At 31.0% G+C, this 18975-nt stretch overlaps 2 protein-coding genes across 3 annotated transcripts; one reads left to right on the top strand and one right to left on the bottom strand.

The window, feature by feature from the left end:
* Positions 1 to 575: 575 nt before the first annotated feature.
* LOC141664608 (F-box/kelch-repeat protein At3g06240-like) lies at positions 576 to 1823 on the bottom strand. The gene has a single exon (XM_074470565.1). The coding sequence runs from the start codon at positions 1821 to 1823 to the stop codon at positions 576 to 578; it is 1248 nt and encodes a 415-aa protein (XP_074326666.1).
* Positions 1824 to 5121: 3298 nt separating this feature from the next.
* LOC141663579 (uncharacterized) lies at positions 5122 to 8902 on the top strand. Of its 2 annotated transcripts, none has more exons than XM_074469361.1 (8): positions 5122 to 5277; positions 5367 to 5491; positions 6257 to 6336; positions 6740 to 6881; positions 6961 to 7110; positions 7244 to 7445; positions 8280 to 8378; positions 8562 to 8902. In XM_074469361.1, exons 1-7 carry the CDS (start codon positions 5202 to 5204, stop codon positions 8375 to 8377), a joined length of 873 nt encoding a protein of 290 aa, XP_074325462.1. In that variant the 5' UTR covers positions 5122 to 5201; the 3' UTR covers position 8378; positions 8562 to 8902. The 2 variants fall into 2 exon arrangements, with proteins under 2 accessions (XP_074325462.1, XP_074325463.1); XM_074469362.1 differs by having other exon boundaries at positions 5126 to 5277; positions 5376 to 5491.
* The last annotated feature ends 10073 nt before the right edge of the window (positions 8903 to 18975 follow it).

Below are 18975 nucleotides of genomic sequence, written 5' to 3'. Positions count from 1 at the left end.
GAAAGTGTTAGCTACAAATCTGAAATGAAGAGTTGTATTTATAAGCAAAGTTCTAACAGATTTATTTTCAAACACAAGATAAGATTGGAAGATAAGTTTGTTTGAAAATATTTGAATAAAACTTTGAAACTAATCTGTTAGTACGTTTGAAAAAGATAAATCAAGTAAAGATAAGGCTTGAGAGATTTAAACTTGATTTATAAGATAAGGTGGTAGGTTTGTTTGAGATAAGGTTTATCCAGATAAACAAGATATACATAAAACCCTAACAAACCTAATCCTCAGAAATAGTCTCCTGGAAAATCTGAATCACTGCAATCTCTGGACTCTAAACTGCTGTTAAACTGCTGTTATGTTGCAATCTGAATATCATCATAAACTCGTAGATTAACAGTATGTGCATGGGGCATATGTGTAGTAACCTTGTATAATTTGTAACTATTAAAGACAAGGAAGCAAAAAAACCAGAAAGTTAGGCCTCTAGATCATCAGCAATGTAGAAGTGATATCATTAGAACATACAAAAGAGAAACTGAACTAAATTCTAATTTATCCATTACAAGGCAGCCTCCGCATTAATTCAATGTAAAAGCAAAAGCAAATACAATAACAGAAAGTGTCAACATAAAACACCACCAAGAAACCAGAAACGGTGATACTTTCCTGACTATCATCTTCATGAGCATTCCAATCGACTTTTTGGGTCTTGTGATTGAAACCAAGCTCTCGTTATACCTGATAATTCGATGATGTGTATATAAGGAAACCGAGACATTTCTGACCTCTTTCCTATCAGAGTCATAAAAAAGAAACCCTCCATCTCTAGTTTGCAAGATATCACCACAATTGTATCGGTCACAAAAATGCCAAAATGAAGAACCAACATCAATGGTAAGCCCTAGAGTCCACGATGCCTCACCTCCAGCACCACGAAGGCATGCCTCATCATCCAACATCCACCATTTATATATCCTACCATTTCTCTCATAGTCATTAGTAATGACAGTGATAGAATCATTTAATACGGTGATGCGAGTGTCATAAATTGCAGTACATTCAACCGGTAACTGAACACCGCAATTAAACACCTCCTTGTTTAAATCCAAAGCCATCGACAGCTTACAAACACTCCCGATGCGACACAACAAACCGTTCACACAAATTTCAGAATAACCGTAAAAGTAGCCAGTCGGGCAAGGATCTACCCTGCGCCAAGCATTTCTATTCAAAGAATAGACCAAAACACTAAATCCACCCTTGATTTCATACGGATCACGTTCAGCCCAAACAACCTTATAATCATTACATAACGGATCAAAACCAAACCCTAAATCCGCCCTTGGTTCAATCACAAGGCCTAAATAACATTCCCGAACGAGCTCGGAATGTTTAGTAGCAGGATTCCAAAGATAAACACTAGTTTTATTATTAACAAAGGAGTATCTGTGATCAGGACGATAATTAACGGAAACACAAACAACACCATTATAAGAACCAATAATGTCAAAAGTGGTTTCGAGAATGATATCACCTGTAGAGAACGGAAAGCGGAGAGGAACTGGGAGTTCACGAGAATCGATATTGACGAGAGAGATTGTAGAAGCACTCTCTGATTCGTGGACAAGGAGAGTTTTATCAGTTCCAGCGGTGCGGTTGATGTGAGATTTAACGAAATTAGGGTTTGAAATTAGAGAAAGCCAGGGTTTAGACACTGATTTGCAACGGAGTAATGATTCTACCGGAAGCTTAATTAGAATCTCAGTGAGTAGATCCTCACAGTCAGAGATCGTCTCCGCAGAAGTGACACAGCTCTGTTTCTTCATTATTGGGAACAATTGTGGTCGGGTCTTCAGTTCGAACCAAGAATAATTGTATTGAGTTGGTTCATGTGAACGGAAAAAAGACACCGAATCCTTTTAGCGCGTTAAAACTTTCGGGTCAAAATAGGTAAAATTTTAATTCGAATTTTTAGGGTTTATAGCTGATTTGGAGCTTTCATGTTCTTGAATAGTTTGATTGTTTGGATGTTAAATTAAGTTTTCTGAGATGATTCTGAGTTTATTCATGTATGGAATCATGTTGTTTGATTGCTAGAAGTGTATGGTCGAGTTCATGAGTTTGCTTAAACTTTTGAATCGATTTTTCGAGTTTATAATTGATTGGTTGTCAGTTATGTTGATTGAAGTAGATTGTACAAATCATAGGCTTTATTTTCATGTATAAAACGTTAATTTTGGTTAAATATTGGATGATATTGTTCATGTTATTGTTCATATATATTGTTGTTGCCGTTTCTGTGTTGCTGGTGGGTTGTAGATCAAAAAACCATGTAAAATGATGTTTCGAGGGTACTATTTTGGGCTTGATCGGAAATTTCGCCGGTTAACCGGTCGGCTGCCGGATTCTGGGTTGGTGGCCTGTTCAAAATCTGGTTGTGTTCTTCACAACCCGGGATAAATAATGTAGTTTCATTTTCACTCGTAAATATTTTCGAATTTTTAAAAGTAGCAAAAATAAGTGTTAATAAATACAAATTTGATAAACTTTTACTTCAAAACTTTCACTTTAAAAATGGGATGAAATTACTTTAACTTCTGATCACTTTTTTCTTTCCCATTAAAAAACCCCTTAGAGCAATCCTAATGGGATTCCCTATTTTGAACCCCTAATATATATTCTCTCCGTCTCGTTCAATTCTTTACGCTTTCCTTTTTGGCACGTCCCACCAATTCTCTCCATTACCTAAAATAGTAAAATTTATATATTATAATAATGTCATATGACATTTTTTTATTACACCCACTTACTAATTACTCAGCTTATCTCACATAATCAATTCTCTCTCCCAAACCTACTTTCATCACTTACTTTTCTCTCTCATCAAACACGCCGCTCAATCTTCATCTTGCTTTTTTTGGGTAAATCAAACTTCTTCTTCCTTGTTCTTCTCTCTCAAATTAATCTTGATATTTAATTAACCTTTATAATGGAATCCCAAATTATCCAAGATTCACCACTGTGCATGCAATATGATTCTGAGATTCAGCCATCTCCTCCGACAAATCTCAAAGAAATTATCGACGCTTATCTTGAGTATGATAAATTTAAAGACTTAATTATTGAAGATACTCCGGAAAGAGTGAAATCGGTGGAGACCCGGATGAAGGCGAAAGTTATGCGGGGGAAACCAAAAAAAATAGTTTTCGAAGATCCAGCAAAATTAGAGGAAGACCCGACGGGATTGCTGCGTATTTATCTTCATCGATTTTACCATTAAAGTCGGGTAAATTGGATTTATTTATTTTGTAATTTTCTTTCCATTAATTTGTGATTCTCCTTCCTTTTATATGCTCGACATGAAATTATGATATGTTTAGTGGGTATATTGATATGTATGAATCCAATTTCTATGTACAGTATGATATCCGCCGCACAGCTACTAGAGAATTCTAAAGAATTTGATACATTTGGACTAGTTAATTTGGTGGTTTAAGTACGTACGTTTATTCGTTTTGATATGCTTTTTATCTTTCACTAACTGCTAGCCCCCTTAATTTGGTGGTTTAAAAACATTTAATTGTAAAAGTAACATTACATTTACTAGACGCATATGTTTACATTGCATATATGTACAATAACATTGCATATAACACAAAGTAGGCAGATAATATATAGAAGAGCAAAAGTTCTACAGGGTCTCGTAGGTGATGCTTCCTGTTGTCTGATCATTCGTGAATTTCCTGTTATCAAGTAGACGGAATGGTGTGTTGAAAGAGATATGTCCTAAGTTCAATTATGTATGAGGATTTAGGAATAACTTTTATGTAATCTGTTTTGATTTCATTGATATTAATAAAAGACTTGTTTTGTTTTTATTGCGGGCTCTATCTATTTAAATGTTTAAATAAGATATACCACAATTTAGAGTAAAGCTTTTTATGGATTGAGATGAGATCATAATAATGAGACCTAAAAGATGATAACTCTAAACTTAAATAGTTCATGGTCGTAGGATTACTAACTGGTAATTAATAATCCGCAAAGAACGGTACATACTATGCTTGCTTCATTTTGAAGGATGTCTGTTCTCATAGACATTTGTGTGGTGACACTATAGCTAGTATGTAGGTGCTTATTATAGAATAAGTTCACTGAACATGACTCACACAGCTGAACAACTGATGGAGTTCACTCACGTGTCAGTAGTTGTTCACATAGTGATAGTTGTACAAGTATCCTTATACTTGAGGTTATCATAGTCATCTTGTGTACACTGAACTATGCTTTGGTTTAGTTCTTAGTCTCAAGGGACAATTATAAGGGTTTTACGGGGTATAGGAATTTGTACACGAAGATAGTGTATGATCAATAAAGGATCTACCCCTTCCAGTGTAGGAAGAGAATGTTCAATGCCGACCCACTTATGTTAGTTCAGGAATCTCTGGCCAGAGTTAATAAAATTAGAAAAGAGTTTCTAATTTACATTAAATAGAACTAAGCATAGTGAATGAGAAAGCAAGTGATTAAATAAGATAGGCTTGACACAAGTTCCATGTCTTGTATTTAATCGTGACATTGCAGGGTAGAAGGAATTAATTGTACGGTAACTACTCATTGAATAGGTGCTTGGTATTTTAAGCAGTGAATTCGTATTATCCGGATAGTCGCGATATGCTGAGAAGTATCCCTCACGATGTAGAATAAATATGATTAATTAATTAATCATATTTAATGAATTAGAGAATTTATATAAATAATGATAAAATAGTTTTATTATTATTTATTTCTACTACCGGCTTAATATTAAACCTACAGAGTCACACCATAAAAGAAAATAATTTAATGGTGGAGAAATTAATTAATAATGGCTGATAATTATTTATTTATGAAATAAATAATTAATTGGCAAATTTAATAATTGATTAAATGAGATTTAATTGATTATAAATTAATTAAGAAAAAGTTCATAATATTATTAATTAAGAATTTAATTTTTGGAAATTAAATCAAGTGAAAGAATTATTTTTAAAATATTTAAAAAAAGAATTAATAATTAAAAGATATTTTAATTATTAGTGAAAATAATAAATGATTAATAATAATTATATTTTATGGAAAAAATTTTAGCTCAAAATTGAGAAAAAAAATATCCGTAATATTTTGTATATAGAAGGCCAGGCGATTGAGGGGGTAGGGGGCAAATGTTAAAATTGTTGTCATCAAGGAGCTTGTTCAGGTTGTGTATTGTGATGGCCTCTTCTCCTAAGCCTAACCGCCGTAAGTTTCCTCCTCGTTCTCTCCGCCCTCTCAACCCTTCTTAAACCCTAATTATTCTCCCCCCAATTCTCTAATTTAAATATAATCAGTTGGTGCAGGGATATCTTCGGAAGCAACATTTAAGAAGGCAAGAACAATGGCCACTGATTCATCTTCAAATTCAAACCCAATGGCTTCTGCTTTCTCTGAGTATGCTGAGTATCTCAATCAATTCGTTAAGTCTCTCTCTCTCTCCCCCCCCCCCCTCTCTCTCTTTCTCCCCCCCCCCTCTCTCCCTCTCTCTTTCTCTCTCTGTGTGTCTCTCTCACTCTCATTTACTTTTCACTTTATTGATATATGTATGTTTTTAAATTTCGCAACTTGTTTCTACCAAAGATTGAATTTTTAATTTGTTAAGATTTTAAATGGAGTTTAAGTTTGTACTTTATGTGTTTTTGATTTAAGGCTAATCTTTAAATGAATTAGTTCAAGTGGCTTAATTGTTGATCACAAGAGCTAAATTGTGTCTTTTTTCCGGTAGTAGTGTAAATGCACAAATATTTTATGATTAAAACTAAGTCCCCTTATATCTAGTTGTAAAATGTGCTCGAGATTAATTGGCTTGCCTATTCTGGTGTGCCACTTACTACGACTCTATCACTCTTCTGTTTTAATACTGGGCTGCAGAAGGTATATTCGAACTTAGAAGTTATGGCAATCTACTTGCATTGTGCTATAGTTAAGGTAAATGGGTAGTATTAGACTATTTGTTCAAACCAAATTGATCATAACTTAGACCCTTCTGTTATAAATTTAGCATGTTTATATTTTCCTCCATTTTATTGACAGTGTTATATTCAGACTTTTTAGCATTGTGCCGTAATAACACAATTGTTCATACAGTATGCATGTTTATTGAGAGATTGTTTGAAGTTCAGACCTGTCTATACTTCATGTGTACTGTCAAGTTTTTTACTAACTAATTTATACAACTTTGTAGAATGACAAAAGGGAAAGGGTGGTGAAAGCAAGTCGGGATATTACCATCAATAGCAAAAAGGTTATATTTCAGGTGCACAGGTATGGTCATGTGTTTTTGCATCGTCATTACCAAGTTTCACCAATATACTGGTCTTTACACTTTGTCTTTATTTGTTGCTTGTTTTCTTTTATCTGTTCATGCGAGTATATTTAGGATAATTTGGATACACTACATCAAAGCACACTCTTCCTTCAGATATATACCGTCACAGCAATCCTGTCATTAAAATTATGCTGTATTCTGATAATTTGACGAATATGTAGCCTGATATTTTCCAGATACGTAACCGTGTAGCAGATATCTAGTTTTCTGCAGTCAATAATTTTTGCTGTTTATTAATATATATGTATGGTGGAAACCTTAACGTCTGGTGTTAGCACTGCTTTTAAGCCTTTCCTTGGTTTTTTTGTTTTGAATCATCCTGATGTCCTCCAACGACAGGATCAGTAAACACAACAAAGAGGAAGTTTTGGAGAAAGCAAATAAAGATCTAGCTGCTGTGAAAGATCAGTACATTTCCCGATTAGTCAAAGAACTAAAAGGAACCGATTTCTGGAAATTAAGACGAGCATACTCTCCCGGGGTTGTATATGCATTTCATTATACTTATTTGGCTTTAACAAATTAGAGTTTTGCATCATCTTACTCTTGCTCGTCCGCAGATACAAGAATACGTCGAGGCTGCAACATTCTGTAACTTCTGCAGAACTGGAAGCCTGTTAAGTCTTGATGAGATGAATGCTGAGTTATCGCCTTTAAGTGATTCATCTGTTGAACCTCTCAAAATTAATGTCCTTGATTATCTGCTGGGGGTAACTATACATCTTTTACACCTGTTCCACTTGCCTGCATATAATTTTTGCTCTTCCAACTCATTCAATTCATCATCTTTTTTTTTTTATATATAAAATATGGTGAAAGTGATTCTGTTGTTTCGTGGTTTAGCTTGCTGACTTAACAGGAGAGCTAATGAGGTTAGCAATTGGACGGGTTTCTGATGGTGAAGTTGAATTTGCTCAGAAGATATGCAGGTTCGTGCAAGATATCTACAGACAGATGACTCTTCTTGCCCCAATCATGGACGAGAATACGGACATGAAAATGAAGATGGATACAATGCTTCAAAGTGTAATGAAGATAGAAAATGGTATGTTTAGCCACTGTTTCTGCTAGATTACATGGATAGTTACATACATATTTCTATTGCCTTCCATAGTACAATAATATTCTAAACTGTTTCTGTGTTGATTGTGCTGCCCTTAGTATCGCCCCTTTACTCTTTGTGTTGATCAACTATCACCCTATGCAATTCTACGTCATTTATGAAATTTGTCATGGTTAGAACCTGTTGTTGTAGAGGAGTTCCCTCGTTCATTTTAGTATTCATGAACTTTGGTTGTATCATGACGTGACTGATCAGATTGTTTCATAAACATTTCATAAAGAGAATCCATGATTTAATAAACCGTTTTCATGCCTCGTGTTTAATTATTGTTGACATATTTCCAACCACCATAAATCTCTCATACTCTATGAGACACAATTACAGGGGGATCTCTTTCCTCAGTGAGAACATACTTAATATTCTCATGATTCAGCCCAACATTCACAACAATCACATAACTTTTCCACTTACTGTAAATGTAACACATATCACATTTAAAATAGTAAACAAGAAGCATCTAAATTAAGTATTCCTTTGGAAAATAATTTTATAGTTACAGTGGCGCACTTGGATAGGTCAAATTAATTAGAAAGAATATCTATTGATAAACCAAATCTGAATATCTCGGATTTCTTTGTTTAATAACTATCATTGTTGGTCAAAGATACAATCAAGTATAGTATTTCTCCTTTTGTAAGTGTAACCCATCATCTCGGTCAAATTTTGTTTATCAACTATCATTTTCTGTCAAAATACAATTATGTATATTAAATATTCTTTTATGAGTGTAAACCCTTCATTTTTTTTTCTTTGCAGCTTGCTACAGCGTTCATGTTAGAGGGTCAGAGTATATCCCTCTCCTCGGAGACAACGATCCCAGCTACCCATTGATGTTGCCGGACCTTGAGCGATGAAGTAAACTCTGCATCTCCTATACTGATATAAAATTTCTTTCTTAAGAGGATAATGAAGCCTGTCGGTTGGCTCCATTTTTATGTCATATCAACATATTACAACTAAGGCCTTTATCCTCCTGATTATATTGTATCTGATCTTAGGATTGTGCCGAAGGATGTTAATTTTGCTGATTCTCTGCAGGACAAGTCGATAGAACTTACCATATGTCCTCCGGAAGCCTTTCGAAGCTCGGTGTTGTTATCAAGGAAGCAGAAAAATTGGAAGATGTTATTTTGTTCTTTAGGCTGCTTCTTAGAGAATGTGACCTTGATATGTCAATATCTATCCAAGGAACCTTGTATGTCCAAAACATCACCCGAAGCTTTAAACTTTTTTCCATTTTCTGATAGTTATTAAAAACTTCGAAGCAGTATGTGATCTTGGCACTTGTCAGAAAATGTGGTGTTCTTTTTTGCTAGTTGACAGACTTGCTGTCTGCTCATGCTACTATAATATTATAATAGATTCAGGATTTAGTACTCTTTTAGCTGTTGAAACAAGCTATAGTCGCACAGGTTCAGATTGTCTAAGCAGGGCTCCCTTGGATTTTTGGCATAGTTGTACGTGGGGTTTGCAAAAGTAGCATAGTTGAGTTCAGTGTTGCATTGCATTTGTGGTACAATGAATAACCAAAAATGGCAAACGGTAACTATGTTTTGTTTGCCGTTTGTTGTGGCGAACCACACTTGTTTTAATGCACGGCCGCCTTATCTGTTGGCCAACCACACTTTCTTTTCATGCATTGCAAAAAATGACATCGTATCAATACCATTTGGTTATATATTCATCTCTCTTTGTTGTTCTGTCGGCTCATGCTCTCACTCTCTCTCGGTTATACATTGCAAGACAACACTGGCTCTCTCCATTATATTGAATCACAATTGCTCTTTTCTCTCTCGATTCTTCACTTTGGCCCTCTCAATCCCAGGCACTCTCCTGTTAGAGCCTCTAAATTAGAGGTATTCAATCCTCTGACCAAAATGGTTATTTGTGTAGTTAAAATATCGGACTGAGGATTCAGTGCCCTTTTAGCTGTTTAAACTAACTATTACTTGTACAGGTTCAGAAAGACAGCTCAGGTGACCAAAATGTTTAGTGGTGTACACTTGTAACCCGACATGCTTTCGGTAAGTTGTTTGTGGGCCTCTAAATTAAGTTGCATTTTGTCACCTCCTAGTCCTTTTGCAGATCAATTGGCCCAACATTCAAAAGCAAGAAGCAACCTAGCTCAGAGTGAAGTTATTTGGGCTTGGACCCAAGCCCGGAGCAAAGCTTTTTTTGGGCTTATCATCTTTGTGATTCCGAATTATGGAAGAGATAGCTTATGTCCATATTCGAGCTTTGGGCTCCATAGTCCATATAGTCCCATTTCAATACATTATAGTTATTCCACATTACACATATACACTCAAATTATTTGTTTTTGTTCGCTAAGAAACAATGTATGATAACTCACATGCTGAAAACATACTAATTAAATCAAAGACTAACAAAGTTATAGTTAGAGTGTTAAAATCAAAACAAAACTGAGCGAGAGTGATAATGGTGACAGGTTAATATAGATAGATATGATGAAGTTGCAAGATATATAAATTTTATAGTTCACCTTTTCAACTAGCAAATCATGGTAGGCCCAAATACTGGAAAGATATGGGTAAAAAAATAGCTGTGTAGCACCACTTTGGTATAAACATTCATTTCTTATGTTTCAAGCAAACCAGAGCCAGCTATCATCCACTTTAACATTTACATTTTCCCCGTGTGTCGTTATTTGAAAAATGTTAAGAATTAAATTGGACGGAAAGTACCAGTTGTCCACTGATCTAAAATTTTGGTATTTACAGTATAGACAGGATGGAATACACTAGAATTTGTTTTTTTTTTTTGGAAAAATGCTTAGAAATTTTAGAACTTGTCTTAAAAAATGTTCAAATGAACACGTGTCAAAATTATTAAAAAAAATAATTGGTCACTTTTTGAAATTCAAAACCTAACCTATAATAAAGACACACGTTTAACAATCACCTCGAGCACAACCAATATTGACTTATAAATTCGGACAGCTAAGATGCTGAACAAGTGTTTGTTGGTGTACAAAATTATGAAACGGTTAGTTAGTTAGGTGGATCGTACACAAAATTTATAAGTAGAGAGCTGGTTAGATTTTCAGATATGGAGGGGTTACCAACTCCTTTTTTTAAGTATTTTTTTTAATAAATATGATTTATGTCCTTATAAATAAATATCTGTTTTAAGTAAATTCTCCGGCGAGTTCAATCTGCAACTTCGTAATTATCACTATTTTAAAATATCTATTTTCGAATTAAAAGGTGTGGAAAATTCTTTAATTGTCTTTTCGAAAAATTGTTTTGCTAAGAGATTAGTTCTATTAATTGTCATGAAATTAATTTGTCTATGACCTTCATCAGAGAATCACCTGCCTGATGAATAAATGGATACATGTATAAATAATAAGATAGGCAGTACTGCAGTACCATGCTTGTTTTACAAATAATTTTCGAATAACTGTGCTATAAAATATTATTATTGTGAAAATATTATAGAAATGTCAAATGAGACACATGAGAATGAGATCTGAGAAAAGGCGAGGAGAATCTAACTAAAGTATATGCCCATCGGAATCTATCTACACGACAACACGTAACTGTTTCTTACTCCCTCCGTCCCAATTTATCTGTCTTTTTTGATTTTTGATGGTCAAATTTACTCAATTTTGACCGTAAATAAAAACTTATTCTTTTATTATTTTAAAAAATTAAAATATACATATAAAAGTAGATTAAACATACTTTTTATTGATATAAATTTTATAAGTATTTTCGATATTATATTATATAAAATTTTCAGTCAAACTTGGGTTAGTTTGACCGTAAAAACTCAAACAAAACAGATAAATTGGAACGGAGAGAGTAATAAATTTCTTTTGTGTAATGTGATTAATATTTTTTAATATTATTAAAAATATTTTTTTGATAAATGTGATTTATAGCATTGAGTATATGTTCTAAACATGTGATGAAGGGAATAAACTCTTAAGATTATAATTACATTAATAATTACATGCAAAATATTATCCGTCAGGGACGGACCTATGATTTTAAATTTAGTGGGGGTAGGGCAAAATTTTTTTTTGTACGAATCCTGTATATGTAAAAGTAAAATCATACAGTTCAAAAAAATAAGTAATAAAGTACTAATTTATGGTTAAAAATAAAGTAAAATTTATTCGGAATAAATTTTTTTTTAACCTAACACTCATTTAGTGTATTAAAATTATAAGATACACATATTTAATTTAATGGTATATTGATACTCACATTCAATCAATTGCATTATATTCAATCATAAATAAAAAGAAAACTAAATAACTTCAAAAAAAGGAACAAAATAAATCAATCAACTCAACTGATCAAATAAATAAATAAATAACATCGTTAAAAAACAAAAGTCGATTAAAAGATAATTGATGAACAATATGATAACGGATAAAATGACCTCTTTTTTATTTGCACCGTAGCCCCGTGTGCTTGTTTTTTTTTTCACAGGGTCGGTGCCCACCCTAACCATGGGCTAGGTCCGCCCCCGTTATCCGCGAAATAACCTTTTTTGCATGTAGTTTTTTGTATATGATTTGTGTAAAATTGTTAAAACCTACTCTCTCTGTTTTTTTTTACACTTTTTTATTTTAGACTGTCTCTTTTATTTCTTTACATTATTTTAAGTAGCAAAATTTTATTATTAGTAACCTCAAATATTTGTTCAGTATCTAGATAATCGTGCAATATTTCTAATATGTGGCTATGGTTTATCCAATATAATAACTTGTATATTATTTTTAATTCTTTATTAATTATATTAGTCCCCGTGCCTAAAGCAAATGATAACAACTCCGCTGAATTGAGGGAGTAAAAAATTAAAAAATATGGGACGAAAATTTTTTATAACAAAATAATTATCAATTTCCTAATTTCGTACAAAAAAAGAGATATAGAGAGTTGAGGACGAAAAGCAATATGGGAGTTGACACATTTTAGTTGTTTTGGACGGAGGAGGTGACACTTGACAAGACAATACATAGGATTTGCAAAGAATCTCGGACCATGATTCCGTGGTCCTTTTTGCACTCTATTAGATCTACGCTCTATGAGTCCTATCGCCTTGCTCTAGGTCAGGCATTTTATTTTAATTAATATAGTGTTGTGTTATTTTTAAGAATTTACATTTTTTTTATAAGAAAAATAAGAAAATGAGGCCCATTTGGTTGAAAATGGATGTGAATGCCATGTGTCATTGTGTAGTTGACTACAAAGTAATTATAATAATAAACCCATGTATTCATGTAAATTTTAATCATTAATTATTAAAATTTATCGAATCATAGTTTTCATTGCGATCTAATTTGATATTTCTAGTATTACTCAAATAACAAATGAAAAAAAATGGTTTCGAAAAAAAACAAATGAAAAATAAAAAAATTAAGCTAGGATAGTGTATGCTTGGATAATTTTCTATTATGAGTAACTTATAATTTATTCGAAATTAAATTTTATTTATTTAATTATCCATTTGAATGATAATAATAATTTTTATAAAAATAATTAAAAATATATTTTTTTTCAAAAGGTACCTCCTATAACTTTAAGCAATTTTTCATTCAAGTCAATTTCTGATTTATTATACAAAAAATATATTATTTAACCTAAAGTCAGAAAAGATGTTAATCACGTGATATAAATCTAAACTTGTAACACAAAATATTAAAAATAGGTGTAGTAAAGTGTTAAATACATGATCCTATTGGGTCTTCTTCTAACACCTTAAAATTTTAGATGAGTTGGTTACATATGGTATCAGAATTTAGGCTGACAGGAGAACTAAGGTTTGATTACCGACCACCTCAACATTCTTGCAATTTATTATGGACACTAAAAACAATTAATACTCCAAAGATGGTCGCCGGCATTTCACTCTACGATCCATAAATGGGCTTTCGAGTGAGGGAAAATGTTAAATATATGATTATATTGGGGTACTTCTATGACATTTTAAGGTTTTAGAAAAAAGATACAGTAGAATTTGAGCATGTAATTGAGAGGGTTCTGTGGGTTGGCACTTGGGCCAATGAAAACGTTCAAGTCACGTTAAGCTCCCCACTCTTGTCGGGGCAACCCACGAGGACCACGTCGGAGTTTCAAGATTATACACTGCATTGCATTGCATGCTGCACAAACACACACTTGCACTTGCACATGCAGAGCAGGCAGAGGTGGGCATCCCTCTTTTTTCCTGCGTATATAATTAATATGCCTCTGCTTCTGCCGTTCACGATTACTTCTGACTCATGCCTCCGCCTCTTTCTTTCTATCTTCGTACTCAGTATCTTTTATTCATACAAATTCACACAATGTATAAGTCTGGTCATGAGATACGAAATCTATATTCCTGGATTTGTTTTTGTTTATATCTTATCAGGAGACAATGACTTATCTGGGAGAATGCATGATACAAACAAAATTTAAAGAGGCATGCCCCATGCCCAAGATCAAGTTCTTATTTTATTATTCCTTATCCTTTTATTTTAAAAATTATAAAAATGCCACTATTACACAATTTGTGTTAAAAATAAATAGAATTGTTGTATCAAATAAGAATTGAACCCCTTACCTCTTACTTACAAATTTCCTCGTTACTACCATTAAGCTATATGAGTCCAAATTAAATTTCTTATTAGATAAGTCATATCCACTCCTTTTATCAAATTCTATTTTTTATTACTTTAACTTTTGAGTGAATAAAATGTATATGTCAACCAAGGGTAAAAAAAGATCCATTTTCATGGTTGTGAAATCATATTTTTCCATTTGTTTTGAAAAATTATAAAAATGTCACTATTACACAATTTTTGTTAAAAATAAGTAGAGTTGTCGTATCCAATATTCAATAGGAATCAAACCCACAAATTACTCACAAATTTCATGTCACTACCATCACCTACATAACTTTTTCAGTCTAAATTAAATTTAAGCCATATCCTCTCCTTTTATCAAATTCTATTTTTTATTACTTTAACTTTTGAGTAAATAAAATGTATATGTCAACCAAGGATAAAAAAAATCCATTTTCATGGTTGTGAAATCAAATTTTTCCATTTGTTTTGAAAAATTATAAAAAATGCCATTATTACACAATTTTTGTTAAAAATAAGTAGAATTGTCGTATCCAATATTCAATAGGAATCAAACCCCTTACCTACTACTCACAAATTTCATGTCACTACCATCAGCTACATAACTTTTGTAGTCTAAATTAAATTTCTTATTAGATAAGTCATATTCTCTCCTTTTATCAAATTCTATTTTTTATTACTTTAACTTTTGAGTCAATAAAATGTTAGTTTATACAATTATATAGATGTGATATAATTTTTGAAGTTACACAATCACGCACATACACATATATCAATTATGTTGTAATTATTATGATATATATATATATATTTATTTATTTATAAAATTAAATAGTTTTTATATTTTTTTTGGATTTGTTTTCAAAAAATTATAATTTCATTTAATTCAGTTTGACTTGTGTGTTTATCGAGTCAAAAATATTCGGTTTAATCCGAAAATACTTGAAATGAGTAATCAGATAAAAAATCAAATATACGAGAATCGAACTTGTGACTAAATTTTATTTTAGAATCATGGTGCTATAATGAATTTTGATTTTATTTAAAAAGTTTTGTTTTAAAAAATATTTTTTTTAAAATTTTAACTTTTTAGTAAATAAAATGATAATTTATATAGTTATATAGTTGCAATTTAAATTTTGTAGTTAGACACACACTCATATCAATTATGTTTTTAAATATATTTTATAAAATTCAACATTTTTTATACTTTTTTGGATTTGTTTTGAAAAAATCATAATTGTGTTTTATTCAGTTTGACTTTTGTGATTGTCGAATAAAAAATATTCGATTTAATCCGGGAGTACTTGGATCTAAAAAAATCAAATATATTAAAATTTTAATTTTAAAAACTAATTCATTAGGTCATCTCCAAGCATTACTATATTTTAAAATAAATTTATCTTCAGATTTCACTTTTTTTACTTATATTACCATTTCATCTCCAATCATTTTTTCAAATTTTACTTTAAATTTACTTAATCATTATGTACAATAATTAAATAATTTTAAAATACACCGAGAGTTGGGCCTACATGATATAGGAACATGTGAGAAGGTTTATTACAAAATCAATATCTTCGTATCTACAGTGTAACTCCAAATTTGAAATTGCATGGTGTTTTCCTTTATTTATAAAGATAGGGTAATTCATCTTTTAACTTCATATATAGAGTAATAAATGAAGTAATATTGCATATAAAGATGTGATTGGAGATTACCTTATTATAGATATGTATCATATAAAAAATTATATATTACTTTTAAAGATGAAACCAATCGAAATAATATGCATTACTCTTATTCTAATCATCATTATATACATACTCCTACAAAACATAATTTTTTTTTATTATAATTCATTACAGAGGTAAAAATATTAATTTTGTACAATCGGACATATATAGATTACACAACGAGATGAGTAAGTAAATTTTGTAAGACTCTTAAATAATTAGGTAATTGTGTTGGTTCAATATTTTTCTTACCTTCTATTTATTTTTTGACTTCTTAATATTTAATTCGAGTAGATACAAGTTTGACCCGAGTCAGACTAAAATTCCGGTTTTATTCGATTAAAGAAAAATCAGCTCGTGAGTAAGTTCAATTATGTGTACTCGGTCGATATCTTGGCTAAAACGTTCGAGTTTTAGAACAATGAATTGGGTTAGTCGAGCAGTGATACGGAAAAATAAAATACTAAAATTTGATATAATATAAATAAGATATTAAATGTAGTGCATTTCATTACTTATACTAAGTATATTTATAAAGTAAGAAAAGTAGTGCTGAAAATTTTATTAAATTAGACAACATTATTATTATACCCTCATTTTAAAAAATTTATTTTTTATCATCATATTTTTCTGAGTGTACTTCATTTGTTATTATATTCTAATAGAGAATGTTAGTTTTTTATTAGTTTTAAAATATTTTACACTCCTATTAATTTACCTGTTTAGTCAACCTAAGTGTTAACAATTTAGAATTGAGTCGAATAAGTAATAAATCTGCTTTCTTTTTTCACTCTTCATTTTTTTTAATCTCAACGAAATAAATAAGAATGAGAATTAACGTCATCCTCCTAACACTGATCGATCCCAGCCCGTTCGCGTCAGGGATTTTGAGAAGTTTTCGAGGGTGGGCTTAGCAATGAGGAAGGTTTTATAAAATTTCGGGACCGAGCGGAGTTTAGGATTAGTGTCTGCCTGCCCCATTTCCCCGACCCCGATTATATGTATATATATACATAACAACATATTTATATATTACATTAAATTAATTATTATAATAATATTATTAAATTATTATTTTATTATTAAATTAATCTAAAATTTTGTTGATCAATTTTTTTACATTATTATTTAAAATATTTGCCTGAATTTAAATTTATCATTTCTTTATATTGTAAATCACTTTTACTATGATTTGATTTTAAAAATATGAGATATTACTAATGTTGTTGTATAATACCAATTGGTAGATTTTTTTTAAAAAAATAAAAATAAAAATACATGATTATAATTTCTAATTATATCCAGAATTCTCGCAGGATTCCCTATTCGGGTGAGGATCGGAAAGGAATAAAATATCCATTCAGGGTGTAGGGTGGGTGTGGGGATCCTGATCCCGAAATGACCTAATATATATCCCTATAAACAAATTACAAGTATTTTTGTTATAATATTATATTTTTTATTTTCTTTAATAATTATGTTTATCTACCTTAAACTAAGTATCTAATATTAAAATTATTAGGGGTGAACGAGAATCGAATTTTACGACAAAAATAATTTTCAACACTTAAGTTATTTATATGTTCGAAAAGGAAAAAAAAGAGAATATAGTGATTACTTTTATGTCATCTCATTTTCATTGCATATTTATTTATTTAAATTTTTACGAAATGTAATTAAATTTATAAAAATATATCATTCATTATTACGTAATTGATGTATGAATATAAAATAGAGTTAAAACAATCATTTCCTATATTTAAAAATTAAATTTTTATAAACGTGAATTCGTTCGAGATAATATTTCGATATAAATACAGCCCCGTGGCTCGCACGGGCTTTTACGCTAGTTTTAATTATATCGTGTATTAATAGTGACTCGGTCTTATTTTAATTTAGGCTCGGTCTTATTTTAATTTATTTTAAAATACAAATATTGTTTGTTTTTTTTTCTTTTTAATTTATTAGCTGACCGGACCAATTTAGTACACCTATCAATTCTGAAAAAAAAATAGCATAATATTTCATTCTCATGAGCTGCGAATGATATACTAGAAATAATTTTAGAAATTAGGGCATGTTTTGTACGGAATTATAAGTAAGACTTATAAGTATGCAACATTTTATCATACAATATTTTTTAACCAAAATTTTAAATTAAATTTATAACTTATAAATTATTAAGTTGAATGTTACTAGATATATATAGATGTATATATTTTAAAATTATTAATTTGAATTTATAAATGATTAATTTTAAAATTTGACAAAACGGACGCTCAATATTTTCTGTAAACTTGAAAAAAAATGGAAAAGTAAGAGGGGTTGGAATGGAACAGTTGAATTATGAAAGAATTGCAAGTAGATTGATGGGTCCCAATTGACTAGGGTTTTTCAAAGGGTGTGAATTCCAATGTAGATGCATACCCGCCCTCTTATATCATCCTTGAAGTCTGTGTACATCTTTGGTCTTGAAATATGTATCAACACCCTTGTACACTTTTTGGTTTCTCGTATAATCCTTCTGCACTTTATATTTCTGCCTGATTTATTACGCATATGCTTACCGACAAGAAGTGTTTTTTCTCTATCAAATGATACTCACAATTGATTTTGAAATAGAATATTGACGTGGAGGTGTCTGTTGACTGCTCCCAAGAGGCGCTGCCCCCATAATTTCATAAAACTGGGCGCTGCCTCCATTTCTCCATAATCGTCCTCCTTAAAATATACTTCCTCTATTTTTTATGTTAATTTACTCTATTTTTTATGTTAATTATTATTCCCTCTATTTTTTAATTATTATTCCATATAATTTACTCTTGTCTTTTTATGTTAATTATTATTCCCTCTATTTTTTAATATACCACGTTTAATTTTCTGACACACATATTTAGAAAATTTGTTCTTATAATTAAAAAATTTGAATTCTTTTTATAAATAAAAGTTTTGGTCTCATATTTTTATTCAATTTTTTTAAAAAATAATAATTTTAGCTATATGGTCAACCTTCCTAAACACGTGTGTCAAAAAGTCAAACATAATATATTAAAAAACAGAAGGAGTAAAAATATTACGAGTTTGCAACAAAAACAATCAGATTGCATCTTAT

The sequence above is a fragment of the Apium graveolens genome, chromosome 6 (assembly GCF_009905375.1).
Source record: "Apium graveolens cultivar Ventura chromosome 6, ASM990537v1, whole genome shotgun sequence".
Classification (NCBI taxonomy): domain Eukaryota; kingdom Viridiplantae; phylum Streptophyta; class Magnoliopsida; order Apiales; family Apiaceae; genus Apium; species Apium graveolens.
The sequence above is the reverse complement of the archived record's forward strand: the minus strand, read 5'-3'. Positions and strand labels throughout refer to the sequence as shown.